At 46.2% G+C, this 25,677-nt stretch overlaps 2 protein-coding genes across 2 annotated transcripts in view; both read left to right on the top strand.

Annotated features, from left to right (window-relative positions):
• Window positions 1-1,098: 1,098 nt before the first annotated feature.
• PGK1 (phosphoglycerate kinase 1) lies at window positions 1,099-12,349 on the top strand. The gene is made up of 11 exons (XM_015626321.3): window positions 1,099-1,264; window positions 3,775-3,825; window positions 4,514-4,669; window positions 4,788-4,932; window positions 6,975-7,078; window positions 7,777-7,896; window positions 8,724-8,838; window positions 9,134-9,313; window positions 9,869-10,046; window positions 10,235-10,333; window positions 11,890-12,349. The coding sequence occupies exons 1-11, from the start codon at window positions 1,200-1,202 to the stop codon at window positions 11,928-11,930; spliced, it is 1,254 nt and encodes a 417-aa protein (XP_015481807.1). The 5' UTR covers window positions 1,099-1,199; the 3' UTR covers window positions 11,931-12,349.
• Window positions 12,350-15,251: 2,902 nt separating this feature from the next.
• The window catches only part of AMOT (angiomotin), a 60,215-nt gene continuing 49,789 nt past the window's right edge, over window positions 15,252-25,677 (top strand). Inside the window, exon 1 of the mRNA XM_015626576.3 lies at window positions 15,252-15,338. The gene's annotated coding sequence lies outside the window, so the exon portion shown is untranslated. The remainder of the gene's footprint in view (window positions 15,339-25,677) is intronic.

Genomic DNA, 25,677 nt, shown 5'->3' with positions numbered 1-25,677 from the left:
TCTGCTATTGTCACCCAATGCAAAGCCCACTGCCCTCTGCTAGAGGCTGCACCTATGTTGGGGCAGGGGATTTTTGATTGCAATCACCAACCTGCTAGGAAGGCATGGAGTGACAGGAAAACAGGGAATGGCTTTGACCTGACAGAGGGCAGGGTTGGGATTGCCTCCAGCTCTGGGGACCCCTGCACAGGAAGGACATGGAACAAGTCCAGAGGAGGCACTAAGATGATCAGAGGGATGGAATACTACTCCTAGGAGGAAAGGCTGAGAGAACTGGGATTGTTCAGCCTGGAAAAAAGAAGGCTTTGTGGCTTTCCAGTACCTGAATGGAAGCTACTAGAAAGAGGGAGAAAGACTATTTGCAAGGGCCTGGAGTGACAGGACAAGGGAGAATGGATTCAAACTGAAAGAGAGTAGGCTGAGATTAGGTATTAGGAAAAAAAATCTTCCCTGTGTGAGTGGTGAGGCCCTGGCACAGGGTGCCCAGAGAAGCTGTGGCTGCCCCTGGATCCCTGGAAGTGTCCAAGGCCAGGCTGGATGGGGCTGGGAGCAGCCTGGGACGGTGAAAGGCGTCCCGCCCATGACAAGGGGTGGAACGAAATTATATTTAAGGTCCCTCCCAACCCAAAACACTCCGTGGTTCTGCTAAGCCATGCTGCTGCAAGGTGTATCCATTCAAACAGTTGTTTTGTCCCCAGTTGTCTTGAGAAGTATTTATGTAGGTCACTTAAAAATATGCCGGGTTTTGTCTTGTTCTTTACAGTGAGCGCCTGGCCTGCCCCAGGCCTGTGGCTCAGCCGTGAGGTACCTGCCCTTCATCTGAAGGATTCGCACCAGCCGACGCACGTTTAGACACCATTTATGGGTGATTTTCCCTCAGATAAGGTGCGGAACCGTTAACTCGGTGCTCAGGGACAGAACACCGCACACTCCCGGCGCCCTCAGGGAGCGGCGGCTGCGTGTGGGACGTGACCGGGGCCGGCACCGCAGCCCCGCCCCCGAGAGGCGGGATGTCTGCTGACGGACAGGAGGCTCGACCAATAGAAATGCAGAGAGGACAGCACGGACCAATCGCTGACGGGAGGGGCGGGGCGAGGCGCGCTGGGTGTTGGCGGCGCGGGTGTCGCTGCGGCAGAACGCGGAGGCGGCGAAGCGGAGCGGTTTGAGCGGGAGTGGGGTGATTCCGACCGGCAGCAAACATGTCTCTCTCCAACAAACTCACCCTGGACAAGGTGGACGTGAAGGGAAAGCGCGTCGTCATGAGGTGAGACTTTGCGGGGGGAATACGTGTCCCCTGAGGGCCGGCTTGCTCCATCCTCCACGCTGCGGCCGGGCCGGTGCCCCCCGGCTGCAGCCCCTTACCCGAGCCCGGCACGTGTCGACTTGTGCGGTTTTAGTTTCATTTTTTTTCGTTCGCTGGGTGTTGGAGAAGCTCCTGCATCATCATCGAGCCGGCCCGGCTCCCCTGCGGGGGCCGTGGCGGCCGGGCACGGTGTAAATCCCGGCCCGGCTCTGCCGCCTTGGATCACCCCGCTCGCACGTGTGGCGGCCACAGGCGGCTTGAGAGCAAATCCAGCCAGCCTGCCGTGCTTTTATTCCAGAGAATTACCCCAAAAATGCTTATTTTTCAGTTATTTGTTTTTTTTCCTTAATGCGAATTCAAAAATATTGCAATAAAAAGTGAAGATACGGCTCTGCCCAGCTATACGAATACAAATAATAATTCAGCATTTCGTAGTAGGAATTGAATCATAGAATCACAGAATGGCCTAGGTTGGGAGGGACCTTAAAGCTCATCTCTTTCCAGCCCCATGCCACGGGCACGAACTCCTTTTATTAGACCAGGTTGCTCCAAACCTCTTCTAGCCTGGCCTTGGACACTTCCAGGGATGGGGCGTCACCGCAGGTTTTCAACACATCCTGGTCTGAAACCCTAAAGTAGGCATTCATAGCTTATTTATAAAACGTAAGTGCCTGAAAGCCTAATGTTCGAACTGTTGCCAAATCCTGGGAGATAAGGGCACCAAGGTACTTCGTGATATGTCCTGCTCGAAATACTTTTATTTTGGGGTAATTTGTTCAAGGTCACTGTCATGTGGCTACTGCGTGTGTGTTATCTACCCTGTCAGTAGGCAGGGATAGCAAAAATATAGCTCTTCTTATTCCCAGTCTGCTAGACAACTTGCTCTTTTCCCCCCTTGTCTCTTCAACCTTGTTTTGAACTAGTTCCCTAAAAATTTGATTATCAGAAACCAGCCCGTGTACCCGGTACTGAAGAAGCTTGCTCAGGATTTCCGTGCACTTTCTAAGTCTGGTATAACAAAAGATCTTTCTATCTCGGTAGAAGTCTGTACCTGACTTTTTTTGGCCATCTGACTGTTTTTTTTTCCATTTCTGAGTCATGTTACAGAGAGCAGCCGTGCATTGCCAGGCGATGGGCTGGGTTTGCCCGCTCAAAGTCTCCCTTAATTAATGCTAATTAATTAATTTTGCTGTTCTCTGAGGGGCTACCCAAACATAGCAGGTGAACTGCCAGGCTCAGTGCCTGCATCTCACCTCTCTGAAACGAGTCACCACGTGTTGTCACTAGTACTAAAATCGATACCTTTTCTTTCTCTCCTCATGTTCATCGTAATTTTGGTGTACTCACATCCTGCTTCGGGTCTCCTAATGCCGAAGCTTCAGGAAAAGTTGAGAATGGGGAGGAGAAAGGGCTCAGGGGAGCTCAGATTTCAATGGTCTGCAGGGGGGAAGAAGGCTGAGCTGGACCTTTCTTTTTGTAGTTTTGACGGCTCTGTAAAGCAAACTGTTGTTTTATTCTCTCCTTTTAGGATAATGGCCCGATAATGGTGCTTTTCTTTGCCCCTTCTAGAACTCGACCACTGTGCTGTGGGGCTGCCAGTTCAATTCCTTTCTGCTCAGCTACTCCTGTTTTGCTGGCAGCTTTTGTCCTTCTTCCCATTTGTTTCAGGTGCTGAGTGGGCTGCAGGGGGATTCATTCAGCTTGCTGAACTCGGATGTTCTTTAATGTATAGAGCGATGAGGGATGCACACTCTGCTCTCTGCCATGGCTGTTCCCTCCCGTAGCTCAGTGAGCAATTTCTGCCTCCGCGGTTACACAACGCAGCTTCCTGCACATGGGCACAAGGGATGCCAGGAGAATGGGCTGCTGAAACTCCTCCCTGCCAGCCCTTCAGCTGGCTCCAGCCAGGAAGTTACCTCAAGATCCAAGTCAGGTCTTCCAGGGAGAATGTGATAAGCCACAGTACTCACTGCAGGGAGATTAGAGCTGCAAAGGACAGAAATGAAAGCTTCCTTGAACTGCCTGCTGACCACAGTATTTCAGAAACCTCATTAGAGAGCACAAGGTCACTAGTTGTTGTTCGTTCCCTTTCCTTTGGATGTTCCTTGTTGGGGATCTGAAATCATATTGTTTAAAAATAAAATTCCTGCTCAGCATTACTGCTGCTCCTGAGCATTAGGATGTATTGGTGGCCCAGCTTTCCTGAGTTATTTTAGCAGTGGTTGTTCTCCCTTTGTGGTGTTATCACAAGCAGAAATGGCTGATAACACATTGATTTCAGAATGGAACTTGTCAGAAGGGCAGACGTGAACATCTGACTCTGAATTGTAAAACTACTGTTCTAGCCAGCACCTTTACTGGCAGGTTTCCTCACTCATTTGTTGAGCATTTAAAATTAAATAAAACCAGTAAGTAATAAAAGAAATCTATTGAATATTTAATTTTGCTTCTGGTTTTGTTTTTTTTTTTAGGGTTGACTTCAATGTTCCAATGAAGGATCACAAAATAACCAACAATCAGAGGTGAGCTGTAATTTCCATCCCAAATGGAGGCCCCAAAGTCTGCTGTGTCTTTGACTTCACCCCAATATTTGGAACATTATCATGATTAAGTTGTCATTGTTCATACCAGAATATTAAAGGTGTCAAAGAAAGTCCAACAATTTTTAATTAAAGCCCCTGCAGTTATTAACAAACTACATTTAACTACAAGGCTGATACTCACTGTGGCTGCTGTGGAAAAAAAAATCTCTTATTTTAGAGATCTTAAACTTGTTAAGTTGGCCATGACCATTTAGAAACAGTGATGACAAATGTCCTGCCCTGTTTGTCTGCCAATTTCGTTCACCACAAGGTGCTCACTGCTCCTCATTTCTCTCTTGGTGCAGGATTCCAGAGTAAACAGGAAGCCTGGTAGTGTTCAGGTGTGTCCTGGCATTTCTTAGCTGAGCAATCAGCAGAAATTAGATTACAAAATGCATTTTAATTCCATGTCCTTTATTGATTGGAAGATAACAGTGAAATGTATGAAAACAGGCTGGGATGGAGAATTTTGTTGATGCTTTAAAGGAATTGTTTTGTCCAGCTCTTGTGCTCTGTTTCTTTTGTCATTTTTGAGGGACAACTCCCAGGGCTCATGTGTAAGTGGTACTAATCTGCTTGCCTGGTAAACTCTAATTGATTCCTTATTAGTTCTTCTGTGCTATTACAGAATCAAGGCAGCTGTTCCTACCATCAAGCACTGCTTGGACCATGGGGCCAAGTCCGTGGTTCTCATGAGTCACCTGGGTCGCCCGGATGGTGTCCCCATGCCTGACAAGTTCTCCTTGGCCCCAGTAGCTGTGGAGCTGAAGGCACTCCTGGGCAGGTAAAGTGGAAAAGCAGTCTGGTGTGCATCAGCCCCTTCCTGCCAGGGGACCTGGATGTTTTTCTTTCCCCTAGCAAGTCACTGGTGAGGTTACAGTGTGTGTGTCTTGTGTTTGCAGGGAGGTCTTGTTCCTGAAGGATTGTGTTGGTTCTGAGGTGGAGAAGGCTTGTGCTAATCCTGCTGCTGGCTCAGTCATCCTGCTAGAGAACCTCCGATTCCACGTTGAAGAGGAAGGGAAAGGCAAAGATGCTTCAGGGAACAAGGTGAAACTTCAAGTCTGGCTTTCATGTGTTGACTGCTCTGATCTTATCTGCTCTTTGCTGCAGATTGACCAGGAGCCTCTCTAAAGCACTGATTGTGAGCCTGCTCTTAACAGGATGTCAGAGATCTTTAGTGTGTCCCACTGTTGTGCAAAAGTTTGAGTGGAATACAGTGAATTTCCAAGATGAAGTAGCTCAAGTGAAAGGCTATAGATGACTGTCAAAAAAGGAGAAAGAAACAAAATAGAGCTGTGCAAGAAACTGCTGCTTGTTAGGCTTCAGTTTTGGATGCCTGAAATGAAAACCAATTTGGAGAGAGTTTGTTGCCACCAGGCCACTAAGAATGATGCTTCTTTTTTGGGTTACATGGCTAATATTTCTGCAGCACAGGAATTATCAAACCCTCCTCTAAGCCTGCCTGCTCTTCAGAGTAGTTCTCTAGAACCAGGCTGCCTTGCACCTCTGACATTTTGTTGAAGGTCAGCAGAGTGCTTGCTCCGGACAGCTGCTTTTCTTAGCGATGGTGACCCCGCTGGTTTCACAGAGGCCTTGGCTCTGTTCAGATCCAGTGCTTGGAGGGAATGCTGATACAGATTGGTGCCCTTTATGGGCTGACACAGGACTCCTGCAGTATAGGAACACAGCAGTGAGTTGGTGAGCTTGTGCAGATGGAAGTCTGGAATTACTCACTGCTAGAACTTTGTGCTACTGCAGGTACAGTGGCAGGGAGAAGAATGAGGCAAGAATTTAATTTTCTCCGGGATACAGTCCCTTGTTTTTGTGTGTTTCTGTAATGCCCAGGTGATTTAGCTGGCTGTGTGCATATGGAAGCACACACTGCAGAGCACAACAGGGGAGGTGCCAGTGACAGAGCTGGATCTTCTAGCACAGGTGAAAATCAGTGCTATGGAAACAGTGATGCAATACAGGATTGCAGGTTTCTGACTGGTGCTTAAACTGTTTCTCCAAAGCAGATGCAGTGGTAGTGGCTCCTTCTGTCAGAGCCTCTTGTGTTCTGCTCACACACAGATGGCTCTGGTTCTCACTGGAGCACTTAGTCTCTGTACAGCTGGGCAGTTTGCTGAGTGAAGGAGCAGTTGGCAGCATTGTTCTGGAATCTGTGTGGTCCCTTGGACTTGTCTCCTGCTCAGGCTCTGCTAAAAAGGGCCCCCAAAGCTGTGCTGAACCCTGCTGCCATCTCATGGAGTGCCTTCCTGCCATTGTCCCTTTGGTGTCACATCTGGGTGCTGGCAGAGGCCTCCTGTGGGGTGATGAGCAGAAAAGCCCTCTGAGAGGGGCTGGCCTGACTCCAGTCTGGGCTGTTCCTCTACAGCAAGTGGCTGTCAGCTTCCTCTGAGCAGTCACCTGCTGCCCTAGTGAGCTCTGCTGTCTCTTTTTGATGGGAAGGAAAGCTGAACTGCATAGGCCATCCTGGGAGGATTTGGTAGGATGGTTGGAGGAGTCTTTTAACAGAGATTTGCCTGTTCTTACTCACTACACACTACATTTATCTCTGCATTTCCAGCATTGGCTGCTTTCACTGTGGTCTGTTGTAGTGTGCAGGCCTTTTACAAGGGTTCGTCAATGCAGTGGCTAAAACAGCCCTTCAGGAGCTCAGCCTTTTACCTGTATCTCTTGGAAACCCTGCTTGCTTTGTTCAGTGAGGGAGTATGTTTTGCCTGATCTCAGCATTGCCTTGTCTCTCCACACCTCCTGCTTGTCCTGTGCTACCTGTGTTCACAGCACTGGAAATCTGTTGGAGAGAGACTGAAAGGTTTGTGGTGCTGCAGTTCAGAAATGGGAACAGTCTTCAGCAATAGCAGTCTAGGGGAGTTTAAAGTTTTAAAGTGGAATTTAAGCCATTTACTTTTTTGTTGCTCCTGCTGGACTGGGAAAAAGCAAATGAAGACAGTGACCTACTGGATGAACTGATGAGTTCCTCAAACTGACCTTTGCTTTGGGTTTATGAATCAAATAGCTGACTTTGAGCTTAGATTCAGAGACAAAGTCTCAAGGTACAAACTTGTCCTTCTTCCTCTTTTTAGATCAAGGCTGAGCCTGCAAAAGTGGAGGCTTTCAGAGCCTCTCTTTCCAAACTGGGAGATGTCTATATCAATGATGCTTTTGGCACTGCGCACCGAGCTCACAGGTGGGTACCAGTTTCCCTTCCACAGGCAGAACAATATCTGCCATGGAAACACATCAAATATTGCCCTTGAGGAGTTTTAATTTCCTTTTGGAAAGGATTAAGGCTTATCTCACTATCATTGTGATGTGTTTGTTCCTCAGTAGTGGATTTACTGGAGGTAGTTTTCATCAGTGTATGCTCTTTCACGTTTGTCTTCTGGGTACAGGAGAAAGCTGAAACAAGATCTTAAGACTTGCATTGACTTTTTTTAGACTCTGAAGATCTAAAAATTACTTGCTTAGAGCTTGTATAAATTGTTCTGCAGTCACAACAGCCTTCTTTTCCAAAAGATTAATTGCTTCAGAGTGATTATTTTCATGGAGTGTGTTTAGATATGTGCACTTGCAGATAGCAGTGGTCCTCTTGGAAGAAGAAATCTCTGCTCTTGGCTGTTTTTAATTTGTCCTCCAGTGTCTTGGATCACTAGCTGAGCTGATAAATGTCTTGCAAATCAATATTTCTGTGCAAAACCAGTGTCAGAAATGAAGCATGTACAGCTGTCTTATCAAACCAGGAAAACAAAGCCCTTGTGTATGTTTTCATGCTGGTGTTCCCGTTGCTGCAGCTGACTAAAGGGTTGGCTTTGTAAAGCTGTGAGACATGGGGGTGCTTCCACATGTAAATTTTTCCTTGCCTCACTTTTTACTTTAATTCTGCAGCTCCATGGTAGGTGTCAATCTGCCTCAGAAGGCTGCTGGCTTCCTGATGAAGAAAGAACTGGATTATTTTGCCAAGGCCCTAGAGAGTCCAGAGAGACCCTTCTTGGCAATTCTTGGAGGGTGAGACTCTAGAACATTGTGACACTATTTCTCTAACTCCCCTAACAAATGACATGTTTTGGCTTGGTTTAAGCAGCAAGTGCTTTCCTTTCAAGTGTACCTGCAGTTCAGATTTGTAGCACTCTGAGATGTGGATTAGAGAGGAGCTAACTGATACATCTGCTCCTGTGCTGATACAATCTGCCTGCTCATTGTCTCTGCTGACCTCTGATGTTCCCCAAACTGAGACAGTCCCCGGCAGTTTTTTGCCCAGATGAGCCAGGGGAGCACTTAGAACCACATGATGGCCCAGGCATTGTCAGTGACCTTTTCCCCCCCAGTTCAGGGTACAGGAGTGCTCAGGCTCAGCACTCTGTAAACTGACACGACCTCTCACTCTGCCCTCTCATTATGCAACGGGGCCCTGCTGGGGCTGCATGGGCTCTGCCCTGCCCCAGCACCTGGTGTGCAAAGGGACTGGGTGATGCACAACCAAGTGACTGCTCCTGTGCAGAAATACTTAATTACAGCCAGTTTTCATCATGTGTGTGCCCAGTCCAGCACTGCAGCTCTGCAAGGTGCATTTCATCAGGTGAATTAACTTGGCTGGGCAGTCAGGGGAAGTCAGGCTCTAAAGGGCCAAATGAGGTTTATATTTAAATAGCAAAGAACAAATGGAGGGCTCAATAATGTTCTAGTAAGTTGAATTTTAATGCTGGCCTGCTAACTTGAGAAATTCTCTTTTTGCCCATTCCCAACAATTCTTTTTGGATAATTCTCTAGAACAGCCTTGATATACATAGTCACAATATTCATTATTCATTCTTTTTTCTTTTCTCTCTGACCAGAGCCAAAGTTCAGGATAAGATCCAGCTGATCAATAACATGCTGGATAAGGTCAATGAGATGATCATTGGTGGTGGGATGGCATTCACCTTCCTCAAAGTGCTCAACAACATGGAGGTACGAGGAGAACAATTCTGTGTCTGCTCCTAGTGAAGAATGTGGTCTGAATGCCCTTTATATGTTCTGGGATTGAGCACAGGCTGTCTCAGCTCTCTGCAAAAGTAGGAAGCACTGAGAAATTACTTGACAATCCCTTTGCAAAACTCAGATTGCTGCTATGTCTCTCCATGTGATTTAAGAAAACAATCTTTCCAGAATTGCTATCTGAGCAATTTGGGTGCTGATGTTCTCTTCTGTCATAACCAGGAGCTAAGCAAACACCTCTCTTACTCTTCCCAAATGTTTCCTTTAGATTGGCAACTCTCTGTTTGATGAAGAGGGATCAAAAATTGTCAAGGATTTGATGGCCAAGGCAGAGAAGAATGGTGTGAAGATCACTCTGCCTGTTGACTTCATCACTGCTGACAAATTTGATGAGAATGCACAGACTGGGGAGGCCACAGTGGCTTCAGGCATTCCTGCTGGCTGGATGGTAGGTTTGGATGGGAAAGGGACTGACAGTAGGAACAGTAAGGATCAGGGTGGGAACAGCAGGAACAGTAAGGATCTACCTCTTAAAGGAGTAGAAAGTGTAATTGTGAGCCTTGGCAAATGTTTCTGAGGGCAGTCAAGCTGTGTAGAGTTTGTTGGCTTAATGAAATTGAAGCCCTGTTGTTTGTTCTGAATTTTGAAGTCTAAAGTAGCTAATGTGAGATTTGGATTAAAACAACAAAATTCCTCTCCCAGCTTGCAGATTTGAATGCAGTAGAAATCGCTTTTATTTGACTGGAATTTAAGTAGGGCTGGCAAAGTTTTCTAACTAAGGCTTCAAGAATCTGACATTGATTTAAAATTGACTTATTTGTGTTAGGAAGATAAATACCACCCCAGACTCCACCCTCCTGCAGCAGCTGCTGGCAAATCTGTCCATGCATAGAGAAACTCTTGTTTTATGTCTGGGGCGAGGGGGAAGCTTCAGGCTGGGCATGGGTGATTTGAGCTGGGGGTCAGCAGTGAGTGTATCTCTGCCTTCTCTCACTTCCTTTAGGGCCTGGACTGTGGCCCTGAGAGTGTGAAGAAGTTTGTTGAAGTTGTGGGAAGGGCCAAGCAAATTGTGTGGAACGGTCCAGTTGGGGTCTTTGAGTGGGACAAGTTTTCCAAAGGAACCAAAGCCCTGATGGACAAAGTGGTAGAAGTAACTGGAAAAGGCTGCATCACCATTATTGGTAAGTAGATGTGCTTGTTTCAGGTTTTCTAAATGCACAAAGGAAGCTTATGCTGGTCAGCACTGTGTTAAAAATACTGGTCAAAGTGTTTTCCTTTCTCCACATTCTCCTCTGTCCTTCAGTGTGGGCCTTCAGTTGGACAAAATCTGAATTTCCTGTGTGTCTCATGGATTCTGTTTGTGCTACAGGTGGTGGAGATACAGCTACTTGCTGTGCCAAGTGGAACACTGAGGATAAAGTCAGCCATGTCAGCACAGGAGGTGGTGCCAGCCTGGAGCTGCTAGAGGGTAAATCCTCTTTTATCTTCATTTGTTTGAGTAAATGTGGAGTTCTGGGTGCTTTGCGGTGTGTTGGTGGTCAAGATGTGAATGTGGAGTTGGTTACATGTAGCTTTAGAGCCACAAGCTCTTTCTGCTGCTATTCTGTAGCCCTCAGGGAGGAAGGAAAATTGAATATTCCTGCAAACAGCACAGCATGCCTCTCCCACAAAGCAAAAATACTGGGATAGAAAACGAGAGTGAGCTGGATTTTGTCACTGATCCCTCAGGATATGCCAACCAGCCTGTTTAAAATGTCCAGTTTCTGTTAGGGAAACCTTATCAGAACAGTCTGGAATTCCTGCCAGCAGTCTCCTCTTCCTGTTTGGAATTCCCTTGGTTTTGGGGGGCCCTCTAGTGCTCAGGGACAAACCTGCACGAGGGTACTTGGAATTCAAAATGGTGAGGATTGACGGTATTCTTGTAACGAGTTCCATTGTTCTCTAAACGACTTTTCATTTCCTCTGGTAATTTGCCGTTTCCCAGTGTGTGTAAATTATCCAATGCTGTCAACTCCTCTGGAGAGGAGAAACTTCAATAAACTGCCTTGCAGCTGCTGTTTCCAGGAGTGAAGTGGGAGACAGAGCTTTTGTTTCTGTTGCCTAGGGAGTGATGGGGAAGGGAAAGAATGCAGATGGCTCGAAGGAAACGCTGTGTATTCAAAAGCACAAACTTGTCTAAGTTTTGGCCCAAAATATGGGTTTGTGTGTGTGATCTTTTAAATGTAACGGAAGTCTGGCTAATTAGAAAAGCTTCTGAAGATGAAAAAAGAGGGGAAAATCCCTGAAAACCTAGCAAACTAGTGAGTTGTGAACAGTGTTACAATTCAGCCCTGCTCCACAGCTTGGGCATTAGAAGGATATTTTTCTGAGGAAAGGCAAAACCAGAGTGGTGCCTGTTCATTATTAAAGTAGGACAAAAAGCTAAAAATGCTTTAGAAATGTTGAACTGTATTAATATAGTCCCTTGTACTCAAAGATGAGCATATTCTTTGATTCCACCAGTTGGAAAAGACATGTAAATGTCTCAAACTGGGTGTTTTAGTTATTTAAAGATCTGGGACTCATAGGAGGCTTTTTCTCTTAATTAATTCTTAAATTTTCCACTACACTCCCCAGAATTCTCTTTACATGCCTTTAGGGATTTAAGAAAGTATGCAGCAACTCCGTAAATCCAATCAAAAATCTGTTTACCATCAAATTTAATGGAAAAGGATGTTGGGTGTTTGGATCTGGCCCTAGCAGAGAAAGATGGACAGAAAGATGCCATTTACTGTTAATTGAGGATTGATGGCTGGGCTGTGTTAGGAATCTCTCTGCTGATATCTGAGTGCAGCTGTGCTCCGGGTGGATTTACTGTTCAGAGCAGGTCCACGGATCCACCGTGGTCAATGTGGAGCCAAACTCTTCCATTTTCAACCTATAATTTTAAAAGCTAAATTAGGAATTATATCTCATTGAACATTGCAAAGTTGTTTGAGCAGAGAAAGATCCTTAACCCTGCTGTTGTGTTTTATCTGTCCCCAGGTAAGGTTCTCCCTGGTGTGGATGCCTTGAGCAACGTGTAGAGAGCAGAACACGCCCCGGTCCCGTGCACAGCCCCTGAGATCCAACACTTCAGCGCTTCCGTATTCCAGCTCTGCCAGAGGCAGATCCCAGAATGTAAACCAGAACGGGACCTTGGAGCAGGAGAGAGCAGAGATTTTTCTGACTGCAGTTTACATGATGTGGGTTTGTCCACTGTTACCCCACTTGAATTAACGTAGTGAGTTGAAGCTGTTGTTGTGAATTTAGAGTGTATATATTTATATTTTGCCTTTTCAAAGAGATTAATCCCTGTTAGACATATATCTCAGAAAGGAGTGCACTGTCCAGCTTCCATCCTAGAGCCATTTTCATCACTTGACACGGTTCAGAAACCAGAGGGGACTCCAGTTTTTTGGAGGTTGGTTGTAACAGCTGCTGAATAAACATATTTAAAGTGCTCCCAGTTTGTATGTTGTCCTTATTTCAGATTTTTAGATTGATTTGCATATCAGGAATTTTGAGGGGGGTTTTTCCTATTTGCTCTAATTACAATATTTGTACATCTCCTTTATGTTTTTCCAGTGGCTCTATAAGCACCCAATCATCATCAAAGTGAACTTGGTTGGTAAGGAAGTAAATTGCCACAGCTGTGCTGTTATGTTAAAACTTCAGTGACCCTCATAATAAAGTAAGATGAAATTTTGAATGTGCAAGTCAAGTAAGAAAAATGCAAATTGAAGTGCTTGTCATCTAGAGAACTTGCTTCATCGTGGGCAACTGATGTATTTAATTTGGGAATTGTCAAGGCTGAGGCAGGCAAAAAGGAAATCCCAAGAAAATAGAATTGGAATGTGCAATGTTCAAGTTTGTGGTCCTAAAAGCACTGAAGGTAGCATGGTAAAACTGCACAGTTGGGCACTGAGGTTTGTGTGTGGGCTTCAGGATGTGGCAGAATAGCAGGTGCTATCAGTGAAGGCCCAGCAAGGTGGTTCCAGTGCCTGGAGCTTCCTTTCCACGTGAGCTGACCTGTGCTGGCTCCTGTGCTTGCTGCAGGGCCCAAAAGTGTGCACAGCGTGGCTCAGAACCAAACCTGGGACTTCTCCAGCCTCAGCCTGGCCTTTGGGTTATGGCTTTGGTCACAGCTCTGCTCTGAGGAGAGGCACTGCTTGTGGATCTTCCTGCTGGATCCAGGAAAAGTGAGTGGTGTGGGCCCTGGTTTGATCCTGGTTTATAATCCCCAGCAGTGGTGCTCTCAGGAGGTTCTGGGACAGCACAAAGTATTAAGGATGAACCGTGGAGGAGAATCCCTGAGGTAAGCAACAGCTCACAACACAGATCCTGCTTTTCAGATAATTTCTGTATATGAAATATTGTCAAAACAAAATTAAAGTATGTGTTAGAACAGACACACTCTGCCAAATTTTACCTGGTCATGAGGGGGTGTGAATTAAAACCCAATAAAGGTGAAGTGTGGTAAAGCTGCTATGAAATACATACTTGTTACAGTTTAACACTAGAAGTGAGTCTTGCAAAGAAAGTAGAAATAATGCAAATTACTGCAGCATTGTGGTTTCTTTTTCCTCCCCTCCTTTGTAACTCTCCCAAGCATTGTCTGATGGCACATAAATGATGCACATTTTTGCTGTGTTGTGCTCATGTTTTCCAGGCAGGGGTGCAGACCTCCGACAGCTGCGGGAACGAGGCAAAGAAAGGAGGGGGCTTGTCAGCCACAAAAAGACCATGGATTTTGGAAACCCAGTACTACAAAAACAAACATTCCACCACGTCTTGTAACAGATCCTCCTTGTCTGGCTCTGGCCAACAAGGCCTCGTGACAGCACAGCCCATTTTTGTGTCACTCTTGTGTCCCTGTGCTGCTGGACTCCCATGGAGCAATAACAAACTTTCCCCCAGCCCTTCTTTCTGGGTGTTTACAGTGGAAGGTTGGTGTGTGGCCACTACCTCTCTCTGCTGGCTTTTTCCTCTCTCTATCAAAAGCAGCAAAACAAAGCTGTCTGTAATTAAACACAGCAAGCAGTAAAATTGCTCTGTTACATACAGATATCTCTGCTTTAAAACATTTTTCTACCTGATTTTGGATGCTTTCTACCCACATCTCTAAAATATCCTTTTTTTTCCACCTGGTTTGTCTTGTGTACTGTTCTGTGTTCAGCATGGGCACAGCAGGGCCAGAGATAAATTTTAAATAAATTTAATTTAATTTAAATAAAAATAAATTGTAAATAAAAATAGATGAAACATAGACAGGAGACTGCAGGAGCTGAACACTTGATGGCCAGCAGCTGAGTATTTCAGTGACAGAATTTCCAGGGCCTTTCTTTAAGTTTTGCCTGCTAATACTTCTTTGACAGGTTCACTTTTACATTTTTATTGCTTTTGTGGAGAGTTTATGGGGCAGGGAATAATCCCTGTAGGAAACACTGTGGAAGGAAGATTAAAAGCAAAACTGTTGCAGAAAGCTTATGACTGAACAAAGTTAATAGATATAGCAGGTTCAGGGGGCTGATAATGAGAGCCAGGTGCAATAAAAAGTAAAGATTTTAAATCCTTTGGCCACACCAACCCCATGGAACACTCCAGGCTGGGGTGGAGGAGGTGGAATGTGCCTGGTGGGAAAGGCCCTGGGGGTGTTGGTCAGCAGCAGCTGAATGTAAGCCAGGTGTGCCCAGGTGGGCAAGAGGCCACTGCAACCTGGCCTGTCCCAGCCGTGGTGTGGCCAGCAGGACCAGGACAGTGACTGGACACTGGTGAGGCCACTCCTGCAGTGCTGGGTTCAGTTCTGGGCCCTTCATTTCAGACAGGACATTTTGGGGCTGGAGCATGTCCAGGGAAGGGAACGGAGCTGGGGAAGGAGCTCAGCCTGGAGAAAAGGGGGGCTCTTCTGGCTCTGCACAACTCCCTGACAGCAGGGTATCGGGGTGTACTCCCAAGAAACAGGAGAGGTTCAGGTTGGATATCAGTGGATATTAGGAACAATTTCGCCACGCAAAAGGTTGTTAAACGTCGGAAGGCACTGCCCAGGAAGGTGGTGGAGCCCACATCCCTGGCAGTGTCCAGGGAACCACTGGACGTGGTACTCAGCGTTCCGGGCTGGCTGACCAGGTGGGGATCACTCACAGGCTGGGCTCGATGCTCTCACAGGTCTCTTCCAGCCGCGGTGGTTCTGTGCTTCCCTCGGCCTCCCCGCAGGCCTCCGGCGGCTCCCCCGCCCGTGCGGAACTACAGCTCCCGGCCGGCACCGCTCGCCGGCCCGCCGGGGGATGCCGGGCGCTGTAGTTGCAGCCGCCTGCTGAAAGTTACCCACGGCATCGGCGGGAGGCCCTTGCCGGAGCTGCCCGGCGTGGCTGGGCGCCGTGCCGGCCGCGGCAGCCCGCGGGGAGCGGCCCGGGATGGATGTGCGGGCGGCCGCGGGGCCTGGGGCCCGCGGGGTAAGGGCGCTGCGCGGGCTGAGGGCGCGGCCGCGGGGCGAGGCCGCCGCCCGCCGCGGGGAAAGGCCGGCGCTGTCCCCTCAAGCACCGCCCGGGACGGGCCCCCCGAGGCGGGGCAGGGCAGCCGGGTGTTCCCGCTGCCCTCACGGGGATCTCCTTCTCCTCGCCCGGGTGGTGTGGGGCGGTCCTGGGGCTCAGCCCCGCGCGGTTCGGGGCTCTGGGGGAGGTTGGGCGTGGGGAGGCGGCGAGGCTCGGGGGCTGCTGAGGGTGTGGGGGAGCCTTCCCTGCTCCTCTGTCCGGCCTCTCTCCGGCTCCATTGTCAGGTGCAGGTGGTGCCGGGGATGTTTTGTTACTCGCAGCCTTTGCCCCAGCCTCCAGAGATGGTCCCGGCTCTGCCCTTCTCCTCCCGCCGGCCCCAGCCGCCCGCAGGGGCTCACCCCCACCTGCCCCAGCTCTGAATTCAACACAAACTTCTCCAAATCCTCCTGCTTTGATGTACGAGAGAGCAAATATGAAAAGTGGTAGTCGAGAAAGGGTTGAAAGCTTTGCATCCGTGCCTTGGTTCGGCCGTCCCCGGTACGGTCTGAGGGATTGAGGATTTCATTCACAGACTGAGTCAGGCAGGGCCATAAATTTCACCGTGACTTCTGCCGCACGGTCTGAGCAGCTCAAACCCCGTCTGCCTCAGTTCCAGGATACTTCTTGGGGAAGGTGAGCTCTGGAAAGTCAAATCTTCAGCGTGGAGAAGCTGTGGTGGGCACAGGAACTGGGGTGATGTTGAACACCCATTCCTTTTCTTGGTGCTGGCACCAGCCAAGGGCTGGCTGCTCATGGTGGGATGGCCCAGTGCTTCCAGATCTCCGGCTCCTGGGGGCTGTTCTCTCAACATCCAGGCCCCAACTCTGCTCCTCGGCATCCTCACCTGCACTCTCCCATCATAACATGCATAAAGAAGATCCCCACTCAGTTTTCAGGTTAAAATCTCCCCTAATAAATGATTCTTAATTCAGCCCTAATGCAGTATAAAATAGAAAATTCCATTTTACTTCATTTTTCATTTTTATCCCACTTTCTTATGATAATTTTTCATTAAGCATCTAATCACATCCTAGCATTTCTCATCAGCAAGGCTCAAGGTGCTTTACAAAAGAGAGAAAAACATGATTATTCCGATTATCCTTATTAAGGCTTAGGTTTTGGGCAGCTTCTGCAGATAATATAGGCCATAAATAATTAAAAGTACAATCTAATTAGGAGAAATCCCCAGTTGTAAACTGAAATGCCAGACCAAAGAAGGCAGTGTGCAAAGGCATGGCCTTGTAACATAATCCCTGATCACAACAGTATCCCATTAACCCGAAAATCTCCCCTCTCCCACCCTGTCTGCCCCAAGGACAGGTAATTCCATGTGCAGGATCCAAGGGAGGGAGTCTCAGTGACCAAAAGCAACCTGGAGAATGTACTGTTGAAGTTCCTTGTTTCAATAATGATCTTGTGTTCACCAACATGTCCAGCCTGAGCTGAGCAGGGTTGGTGATAGATCTGATGGAGCATTTTAGCAGAAACAGGGTTTGGAAATAAGAAACATTGCTCAGACTGGAGTCCAGAAGATACTAAAAAAAAGGTTTTGGCCTGGATCCAGTTAATCCACGACCTAAATAGAATTATGACCTGAAACTTGCTCTGAGCTCTTTGTCAAATTTCATCAAAGTTGGACATGGGCTTTCCTGTTTGGGAATTTAGTTTGCTTGTGCTAAACTGGGTCTGTGTATCCCAACAGCTGTGTGTCCTGCTGGGGGCTGGCTACATCAGGATCACTGTTTATCCACATAATTCAACAGCAGGACTACGTGGATGAGATCCTTGTTCTCATTCCAAGTACCTGCTGTCACATCTGAGTTATTCTGTGGGAATATTTTTGTTCTGGAGCTGTGGTTACCCAGCGCTCAGCAATGACCTAATTGCAACCTTCTTGTAAAGCAGAGACATTTCTGAGTTTGGCTTTGCAGTTCACCTTCTCAACAAGTAAATCTCTGCTCTGTAACACCATCTACCGTCACTTTAGCCCAGTGTTCATGAGGGGTCACGAGGCTGATGAGGGCAGTGTGTGTCTCTACAGCAGCATTTCCCGCTGTACCATTGCAGCGGCTAACTCAGAACAGGTGGAGACCATATTGTCAATGAAAATTCCTGAGTCTGGTGATCTCTATCAGCTTTCTTACCACTAAAGGGACTGTACCTGTGTTACTGTGGTGTTGTGTCATTTCCTTGTAAGTTGGTGGTATGAGATCAGTTACAAATGAAGCTGAAAAAGCTCAGGCTGCCTTTCTGCCTGAGTGGGCTTGATCTTGGCCAAGTTGGTGTAATTTTCAAATTTAACTCAAAGGGGTTCTGATTGTAAGTTACATCAAAATGAGCCCCAAAGTCCCTTAGGGTCTTGGACAGACGTCTGTCTTGATATATCTGTGCTGTAATCTCTTCATTTGTATTGTGTTAACTGTAGGTCAGTCTCCTTGCTGGAAGCTCTGAGTAATGAGGCATGGCTGGAGCTCCCAGTAATGCTGGTGGTACTGGGAGAGTGCTGCACATGGCAGGGGAGGTCCTGCAGAAAGGAGGAAGCTGGCAGTGCTGACATTTTGAGCAGCAGAATGAGGGAGGGTGAGAGGGAAAAATAGAAAAGTCAGGAATAAATATGAAACCACCACCAGGGTTGTAGATGATGATGGGTTCCCTAAGAACATTCTCCCTCTGCTTAGGAGAGGGAGAAGAGTTTTCCTGGAGAAGTGCATTTCCACACAATGAAGCCTTTGATTTCTTTCCTTGCAGGAAGCACTCACATCTTTCTTTCCCTTACCTCAGGAGACATTCCCTTTTCCTTTCATTTACCAGTGTTTGGAAGGAGATGAGGCACTGTTGGGCTCCCTTATTAACATAATCTGTGGAGAGCTCCACATAAATCCCTGAATTTCCCAGTCCTGACAGAAGGAGGTGTTTGTGGAGTTGAACACGAGGTAGAGGTTCTTGCACAAGGAGGGTTTGATGCTGTCCCAGTCCTGAGCTTGTGACTCTTAATCCTGCCTTGCTTTGAAGTCTGAAGCTCAGGAGTCTGCATTAATGATCAAGGGGCAGAGCTGAATATGGAATTCCTATGGCACAAAGGTAAAGGTGTGGATAGGAATGTGGGAAGGGAATATTTAAGAGCAGTCTGGCATGTATAGTTAATAATATTAAAAAAGTAATCATGTTAATTTAATAGGTGTTCAGGTTCTCGAGGCTTTGAGCATCTTCTCATTCCTTGCAGATCACTGGTCTCTGGCTGAATCCTGTCATGTCCACAAATATTAAATTCCTTGAAGAGTAGAAAACTTCAGGTTTGAAAACTCTTGTCCTTCTCTGCAGTGGGAAACTTGCTCTGCCCCCTTAGGCAGGAATGTCTGTTCCTCATGCAGTGTTTCAGAGCTGTGCTTGGCATTTGGCTGTCACTCTGTCCTGCTCTGCCAAGTGTCAGTGATCCCTGAATGCTTAAAAAGTTCCTTGGGACTCTCAGCAGATGTGAAGCTCTTCTAAATTTGAGATTTGTCAGGAGCAGAATGCGTTAGAACAATTATTCCTGACTTTGACTTACGACTGTGCTAAAAATCACTTATTTTTACCACAGAGTGTGTTCTTTTTAGGGCTCTGAGCTGTTTCTCTAATTCAGGAGCTGTTCTTCACAATTTTTACTTCATAATACAGTCAAAAGGGCTGTGTATCTTGCTGCACATAATATACAGATATATACAGCATTTTGAAGTCTCATGTATTTTTTTTTGTGAGCACAGGATTTCCTTATGTATTTCATACCATAGAGTAAATGAATATTTATGGAGATGTGTGAGGTTTTTGGGTCAGCTGTGTCAGGTAAAAATTTGATCCAAATCCCAGGAGAAAAACCCCTGCCTCTTACATTGCATTCCCTCCTTGTCCCCAGGGAGTTAAAAAGACAAAATATTTTAAGCCATTGAATGTGCATTGAGCTTTTAGTTCATTAGCTAAGTAGGAATAGGATGTCTTTCTTCAGCTACATTCAAAACTGAAGAACAAAAAGCTACCTTGAAAAATGGCCTTTGGGAAGCAGATGGCAGAAGCCAAGAAACTTGAGCCCTTTGCTAATGAATACTCTGTCCTTAACATTGTCTCTTTTGTTTCCCACACTTCCATGAGCTGTACACGGATTCAATTTGCCAGTTTTTAACCCTTCTTCCTGGTGCCTGATCCGAGCACAGTTTGGGAGCTGGGACAGCTGGCACTGAGGTGCTTGGCTTGGGGTTTATTTTTGCTGCCTCTTTGTCCATGTGTAACCTCTGGCTCAGGTGTGTAAGGCAACCCAGGAGACACAGCTTGGGTGCATCCTGGGGAGAGGGAATCAAAGCTTTTCCAGCTTCCTGGCAAAGGGTGGAACAGAGACAGGGCTGGGAGCAGGTTTGCTTTGATGAAAACACAGCAGCATTCCCACTGTGGCTCCCGTTGGGGAAGGTGTTGGAGCTGTGCTGGGACTTCTTTAAGGAGAGCTGTTTTTCTTGGCATAGTCCAAAAATTGATGGAAAGTCAGGGTGGAGCCAAGGGATTTGGCATCATGGGAATTTCTCACACCAGCTTGTCTTTGTGTGGCAGCACCACAGAAGTGCTTTCTGCTGAGAGAAGCATTTACATCAGATGTTTACTTGAGACAGTGAAATTTATTCCAGTGAGTGATGATTGCCCAGAGTAAATGCAGTTCTTACTAATGACTGTATTGTTTCCAAAAGCACAGCTAGCTCCTAGAGTTGCTGTTTGCCAGATTGTTTGGGGTTTAATTAATCATCCATTTAAAACAAAAATGGCATTTCATATCAAGAACATAATGTACTTTCATCCCTCATTTTTCTCTTGATAACTGTTGAACAAAGATCACCAGCAGAGAGTGCTGGTGCTCTTTCAGAATGTAGCAGCAGCTTCTGAAATTGATTGTAAAATCTAATCAGACTTTGTTCCATAATTCTATTTTTAGTTTTTCATTTGCATGAAAATGAAATGTTAATCAATTACCTGTAACTTGATATCTTGCTCTCTCTAATTATCAGTCTTTTTGTAGTTTACTACAGGGGAAAGACTGTTTTTAGGAGCACATCTATGTAATTCATAAAAATTCTAATTGGCACTTTTTGAAGCAGTTAAGAGAAATTAATCTATTTTATTTCAATATGTTTTTTTTGTATCCAACATATTTTTCTCCTTTCATGTCTCTTCTTTAATTTCATGTTCAGAATAAGCTGGTTATTCTTCAGTACAGCTTCTCTGTAGCAGGAGAAGATGGTTCTGCTCCTGCAATTAGCAGAGCTCTTGCATGTACATGGCACACTCAGTGTTTCACTGAGACCATGCCTTTACCCTTCCCAGGCAATGCAAAACCAGAAATTGATGTTGGTTTGGCCTCTTTCTTTTCTCACTTCTGAGTCTGCTTCTGACATCAGCATTAAAGATGAGTTACAAGAGCTTTAAATCAAAGATCACCCCCTGTCCCCCATCCCTGTGGCATTTATCAATGTGGCTGTACCATTTTAAGGCCTGGGGGCTTTGAAGAGGTTGGGCTTTTTTGCTATCAAATCAGCCATGGTGGTCACCTCTTAGGCTTTATGGTCATTGGAATATCAGGATTAGCAGGTCTGGGTTTTGCTGCAGAACCTGCTGTACATCTCGTTCACTTGTAATTTCACACAATCTTTAGTCCTTGAGAGCAAACAAATACTGTGCTGAAGTTCAGTGCCTCCATGCCTTACTCTTAACAGTTCACTCTGGTCCAAATCCATTGGAAGTTGAGGGAATCTTTCCATTAATTCTAGCAGATTTTAAAGACACATCTCTTTCTAAAGAGACTTGAGAGGTAAGAGTGCAGAGAAGCAAGGGAGTGGTCAACTTCCCTGCATCAAGGTTGTTAACATATAATAGACATCAGTTAAAGGCTTACAGGTCCACCTTTGTGAGAAGAACAGACTTTTGTAAGGAAATCACTTTGTCCAGACTAAACTTACTTTGCCCAAATTACATTTAAGTGTAAGGCTCTGAGGTGTGAGTGTTTTTAGGGCAAAGCTGAAACATTTGTTTTTCTGTAGTTGGCAGTTGTTTACCACTCTCCTGGATACAAAGCTCTCCTCTGCAGTTCTGCACAGAGAAGGGCCAAGGTTCAGCAATTAGAATAATTCTCCTTACAGGTGGTACCTGATCAATCACCTCAAGGGTGACATGTCGCTGCTGACCTCTATATTACATTTCACTGTGGTAAGCTGTTCCTTTTCTCCCCCTTCCTTGCAGGCCTTTTCTTCACCCCAGGAACCACGCTGCACTTGAGTTACAACCCATTAGAGGCACCTCCCAGACTGACAGACTTTTAAAACTCTTTACACGCAGCAGCATGAAAAATCTTTGAGCTGGGGCTGTGTTACAGTGTAAATCACAGAAGGGACAGGACATGAAGTTGCCTTTGCAGAGGTTTCTATATCAATTACTTCCCTCCCAGAAATGTGTGGTCATCAAAGTTTTATTGTATAAAATTGGTAAAATAATACACTTGTGTAGAAAGGCACAGCAGTTAACTTGGTGAAGGCCAGAGGAATAAGTAGTGTGTAACTGTTCCTGCTCGTGTGTTTTGAGTAGAATTTTTCTAGCAGTTCCACGCATGTCAAGTTTGATGGTGTTAATTTCAGGTGCTGTTGGTCTGTGAATAGCCACTTTTGCCATCTTGGTGAATGGTAACTCATGTACTTCATGCCTCAATCTCTCGTCTGTCTGATTCTGTTTGCCTTCAGAAATCGTAGTTGCTCTCCAGCCACACTCAATGGCAGGACCCAAGGGAGCCTTTCAGGCCTTATTTGTCACAGCTCAGGGCTGGATGTGGCAGCAGCACCAAATCCTCTGCATATGACTGAAAGATGGCCATGGCCACCCTGAAGGTGCTGGGTGCAAAAACCAGGTGATAAAACAGCAGCAAAAGCTGCAGAACTGCATGTCTGAGCTCACTGTACATGTGGGCAGCAAGGCAGGGCCTCTGCAAGTGCAGACTGAACTCTCAACCTGACTTTGGATCAACCACTCAACCTTCTGGTACCTTGGTGCTTTCTCCACACCTTTCTTGTGATTTTTACAAGGTTTGGAATATTTTTGGCTTCTTTTGGTCTGTATTCCCAAATGTGTTGGTTCACTCACTTCCTTTTCTTCGATGAGTATCTGTCAAATTGACCTGGAAGTGTCCAAGGCTGGGATGGATGGAGCTTGGAGCAAACTGGGATAGTGGAAGGTGTCCCTGCTCATGGCAGGGAGATGGAATGAGATGAGCTTTAAGGTCCTTTCCAACCCAAACCATTGGGATTCTGACTTCGGCTTCTGTGACAAGAAATACACTCTCCCTTTCCAGAAATGCCTGTTCCTTGCTCCTGCTGTCATTCCTGGCAAACATCCTCAGCTCCTTTTCTTAGGTTTTTTAAACTACTTCTTGTATGACTGTCTGTTTACTGTAGGGTCGTTATTTTGCCCAATAATGTATTTTATAGACCAAAAAAACCCTGACTTTGATGAGGATGTTCTATCTGGCCCTAAGAGCTGAATGCCACTTCTGAGTGTGGCTAACCCTTTATATTTACATGCAAAGAAGAAAAATTCTGTTAAACTGGCCCGAGATCAGAGATGCATGGAAATTAATTGAGGCCCCTGTGCGCTGTGCTGAGTGGATGCTGAGCTGAGCTCTGGTGTGTCTGTACAGGAGGGATAATATCAGCAGCTTCCTGAGCTCCAGCTGCTGCGGACAAAGGGCGGCAGACTTACAGCCATTCCTGGAGGGAGGAACTTTAAGATGGAGGAATTTTAAAGAATGTGAAGGACAACCTCTTAAAAAATTGTAGGTGGAGCAACTCCAGGTTTTCCTAAGCCCGAGATTTATTCTCCTACTTTGAATTAGTTGCCGTTGTAGCGCTTATCTTTTGTGCTTTTTAGCACAACCACCGTGACCTTTGTGTGATTGCATAAATTGGCCCGAGCACGCTGGAACAGTTATTAGGAACCCTTTTCTTGTGTTGTTTCCTGAATTCCCACATTGTGGCGTGATGTGTGTATGGAAACTGCTCGCTTCCTCCGCTGGCAGCCGTTCAGATGTGTGCTGGAGCTCCTGAGCACCGGGCGGGGAGCTGGGTGAAGGGAGGATACAGGGGGACAGGATTTGAAGGAAGAGAGTTTGGATTTCATGTAGCTTTGTTCTTTTGCAGTCCCGATAAGGCTGGTATCTCCCCATGAGCAGTGCTCCTGGAATAGGCAGCAGAGAAGCCGAGGTTTACACGCCTCGGGCAAGGCTCGCTGTTCCCCAGTGCCTGCATGAAGCAATAGTTGTGCTTTCCTGATGACTCTGCCTCCTCTCTTTACTCCCATATTTTCTCTGAGCATGTGGGAGGGAGACAGGATGTGTGACTGAAGCACAGTTTATAACTCTTTCCCTTGCTCTAGCTGTGTATTTCCCTTACAACGCTGCCCCACAGCAAATGTGGCCTTCAGTAGCTGCTTCTCCACTGCCTTTTCTTTTTTCCTTGGCGTTTCAAACTGTAAAGTTATGGGATGTTAATGAGCTGTTTACATGTTTTCTGCATTTCTTCCATTAAAACATTCCAGTGCGTGAATGTTGGTTATGAGGTAGGGGAAAAATAGATATTTATAAATGATGCATTTGGGATTTCTGCAATTCAACTTCCTGAATTTTTGTCCAAGTATTTTTTTTCAATGTTAAGAGTTGGGAATGTGAGAAAGGATTTATTTGCTCAGAGTGATTAAAAGGTAAATGGGTGAATCTCTTCTCATATGCAAGTCAAATTTCACAGTGCAAGGATTTTACACGTGGCCAGTTTTTGCACTTTCAGTTCTTTTTGGAAACTGGTGGCTTCTTTGGCCAAACCTTACCAAATTGGTACTGCTTAGTGGGCTTCATATTTGCATGATCAAGCCTTTATGTATTAAATCAGCTGTGGACACACCGTGACAGTTGCATTCAGTTTTTTGCTTTGCTCTTTTTTTTTGAAATTACAAGGTAATGACCAGGAGCCAAGTGGAAGCTGTCACTGGGAGATTGTCCTCGTTGGGAGCTCAGGACAGGAATGGCCTCACTGGGGGAGGATTCCAGTGCTCCCTATGCAAAGAGCTGGAGGAGGAGGTGGATTGTGAGAAAGGCAGGGTACGATTGTTTGTACACAAATAAGTCCCTACTGAAGGACCAGTTTGTTATCTCTCAGCCTTGTTTAGACTGGGGATTTGCCCTGATTACAGGGATGGGGTGAGGAGAAGCTGGTGTTGCTTAGCCCATTTCAGAACAAGAGTTTTGCCTCTCTGATGCAAGGACTGGTTCCACTGCAGAGCTGACTGTGTTATTGCCATTACTAATCCTCTATCAGATTTTCCAAAACAGGACTGCTTTAAGTCTTTCTTTTTAGCAGCATTTTGGGATCATTTTACAGGATTTTGAATGGGGTCACATGCACAAAGGTGAAGCGTCCATGCTTTGCTGTAAAGGCTGTGGAATGTTTAAAGATAAACTGTTTTAGGAGTTGAAATTCCACACTGTCATTCCAGGCACAAAAGCCTTCAGCAAAAGCCACCTCTGAATGTGGCCACCATCTTTTATCATGTGATAAAATGCTGAAACACAGCAAAATCGGAGTTGTATTTGGGGAGAACTGAAGTGTCTTCAGTCTCATCTTTCCACACTGACCATTATTTCCAGGTGTGTCAGAGTAGCAGAGGTCTGTGGATATTTCCTATTAGGATGGCCTAAGCTTTGGAAGATCACATGATGTACATTTTGGCTTTAAGCAGAACATTATATACAGGGATCTCCTTTAATACCCTGCCTATGTGCAGTTAGTCATGATGTGTTCTTGCCTCACTTTCATTTATTTTCAGCATCTGTCCAGCAAAAATGGGGTGAGTCCTGGGCTGGTGTACATTGCTATAAACCCATTTCAGTCCAGCAGTTTGGCAGGTTGGTTTTGATGGGGCTGACTCCTGTAGGTGCTTCCAGAGCTGCCCAGGTGGCTCCTCCTGCAGAGGGATCAGGGCTGTCCTGGAGGGCACCGGGCACAGCATCACCAGCCAGGCAGGAAGATGATTGTCCTGCTGTGCTTTGTACTGGGATGTTCTCGCCTCCGGTGTTTTGAGCAGTTTTGGGCAGTTCAATATAAAAAAAAAAAAAAAAAAAAAAGCTTTGAGAAGAGTGTACAAAGCAGGCCACGAGGATGGGGAAAGGTCTAGATGGACTCTTATGAGGAATGGCTGAGGTCACTTGGTGTGT

The sequence above is a fragment of the Parus major genome, chromosome 4A, assembly GCF_001522545.3.
Source record: "Parus major isolate Abel chromosome 4A, Parus_major1.1, whole genome shotgun sequence".
In the NCBI taxonomy this organism is placed as follows: domain Eukaryota; kingdom Metazoa; phylum Chordata; class Aves; order Passeriformes; family Paridae; genus Parus; species Parus major.
Note: the sequence above shows the minus strand (reverse complement) of the source record. Positions and strands in the feature narration are given on the sequence as shown.

What these genes read in the sequence shown, in the direction of transcription:
- PGK1 (XM_015626321.3), top strand. Translation starts at nt 1,200, where the DNA reads ATGTCTCTCTCCAACAAACTCACCCTGGACAAGGTGGACGTGAAGGGA. An exon ending in TTCTTGGCAATTCTTGGAGG is followed by an intron (nt 7,897 to 8,723) that starts GTGAGACTCTAG and finishes CTCTCTGACCAG; the next exon opens with AGCCAAAGTTCAGGATAAGA. An exon ending in CAGCCTGGAGCTGCTAGAGG is followed by an intron (nt 10,334 to 11,889) that starts GTAAATCCTCTT and finishes ATCTGTCCCCAG; the next exon opens with GTAAGGTTCTCCCTGGTGTG.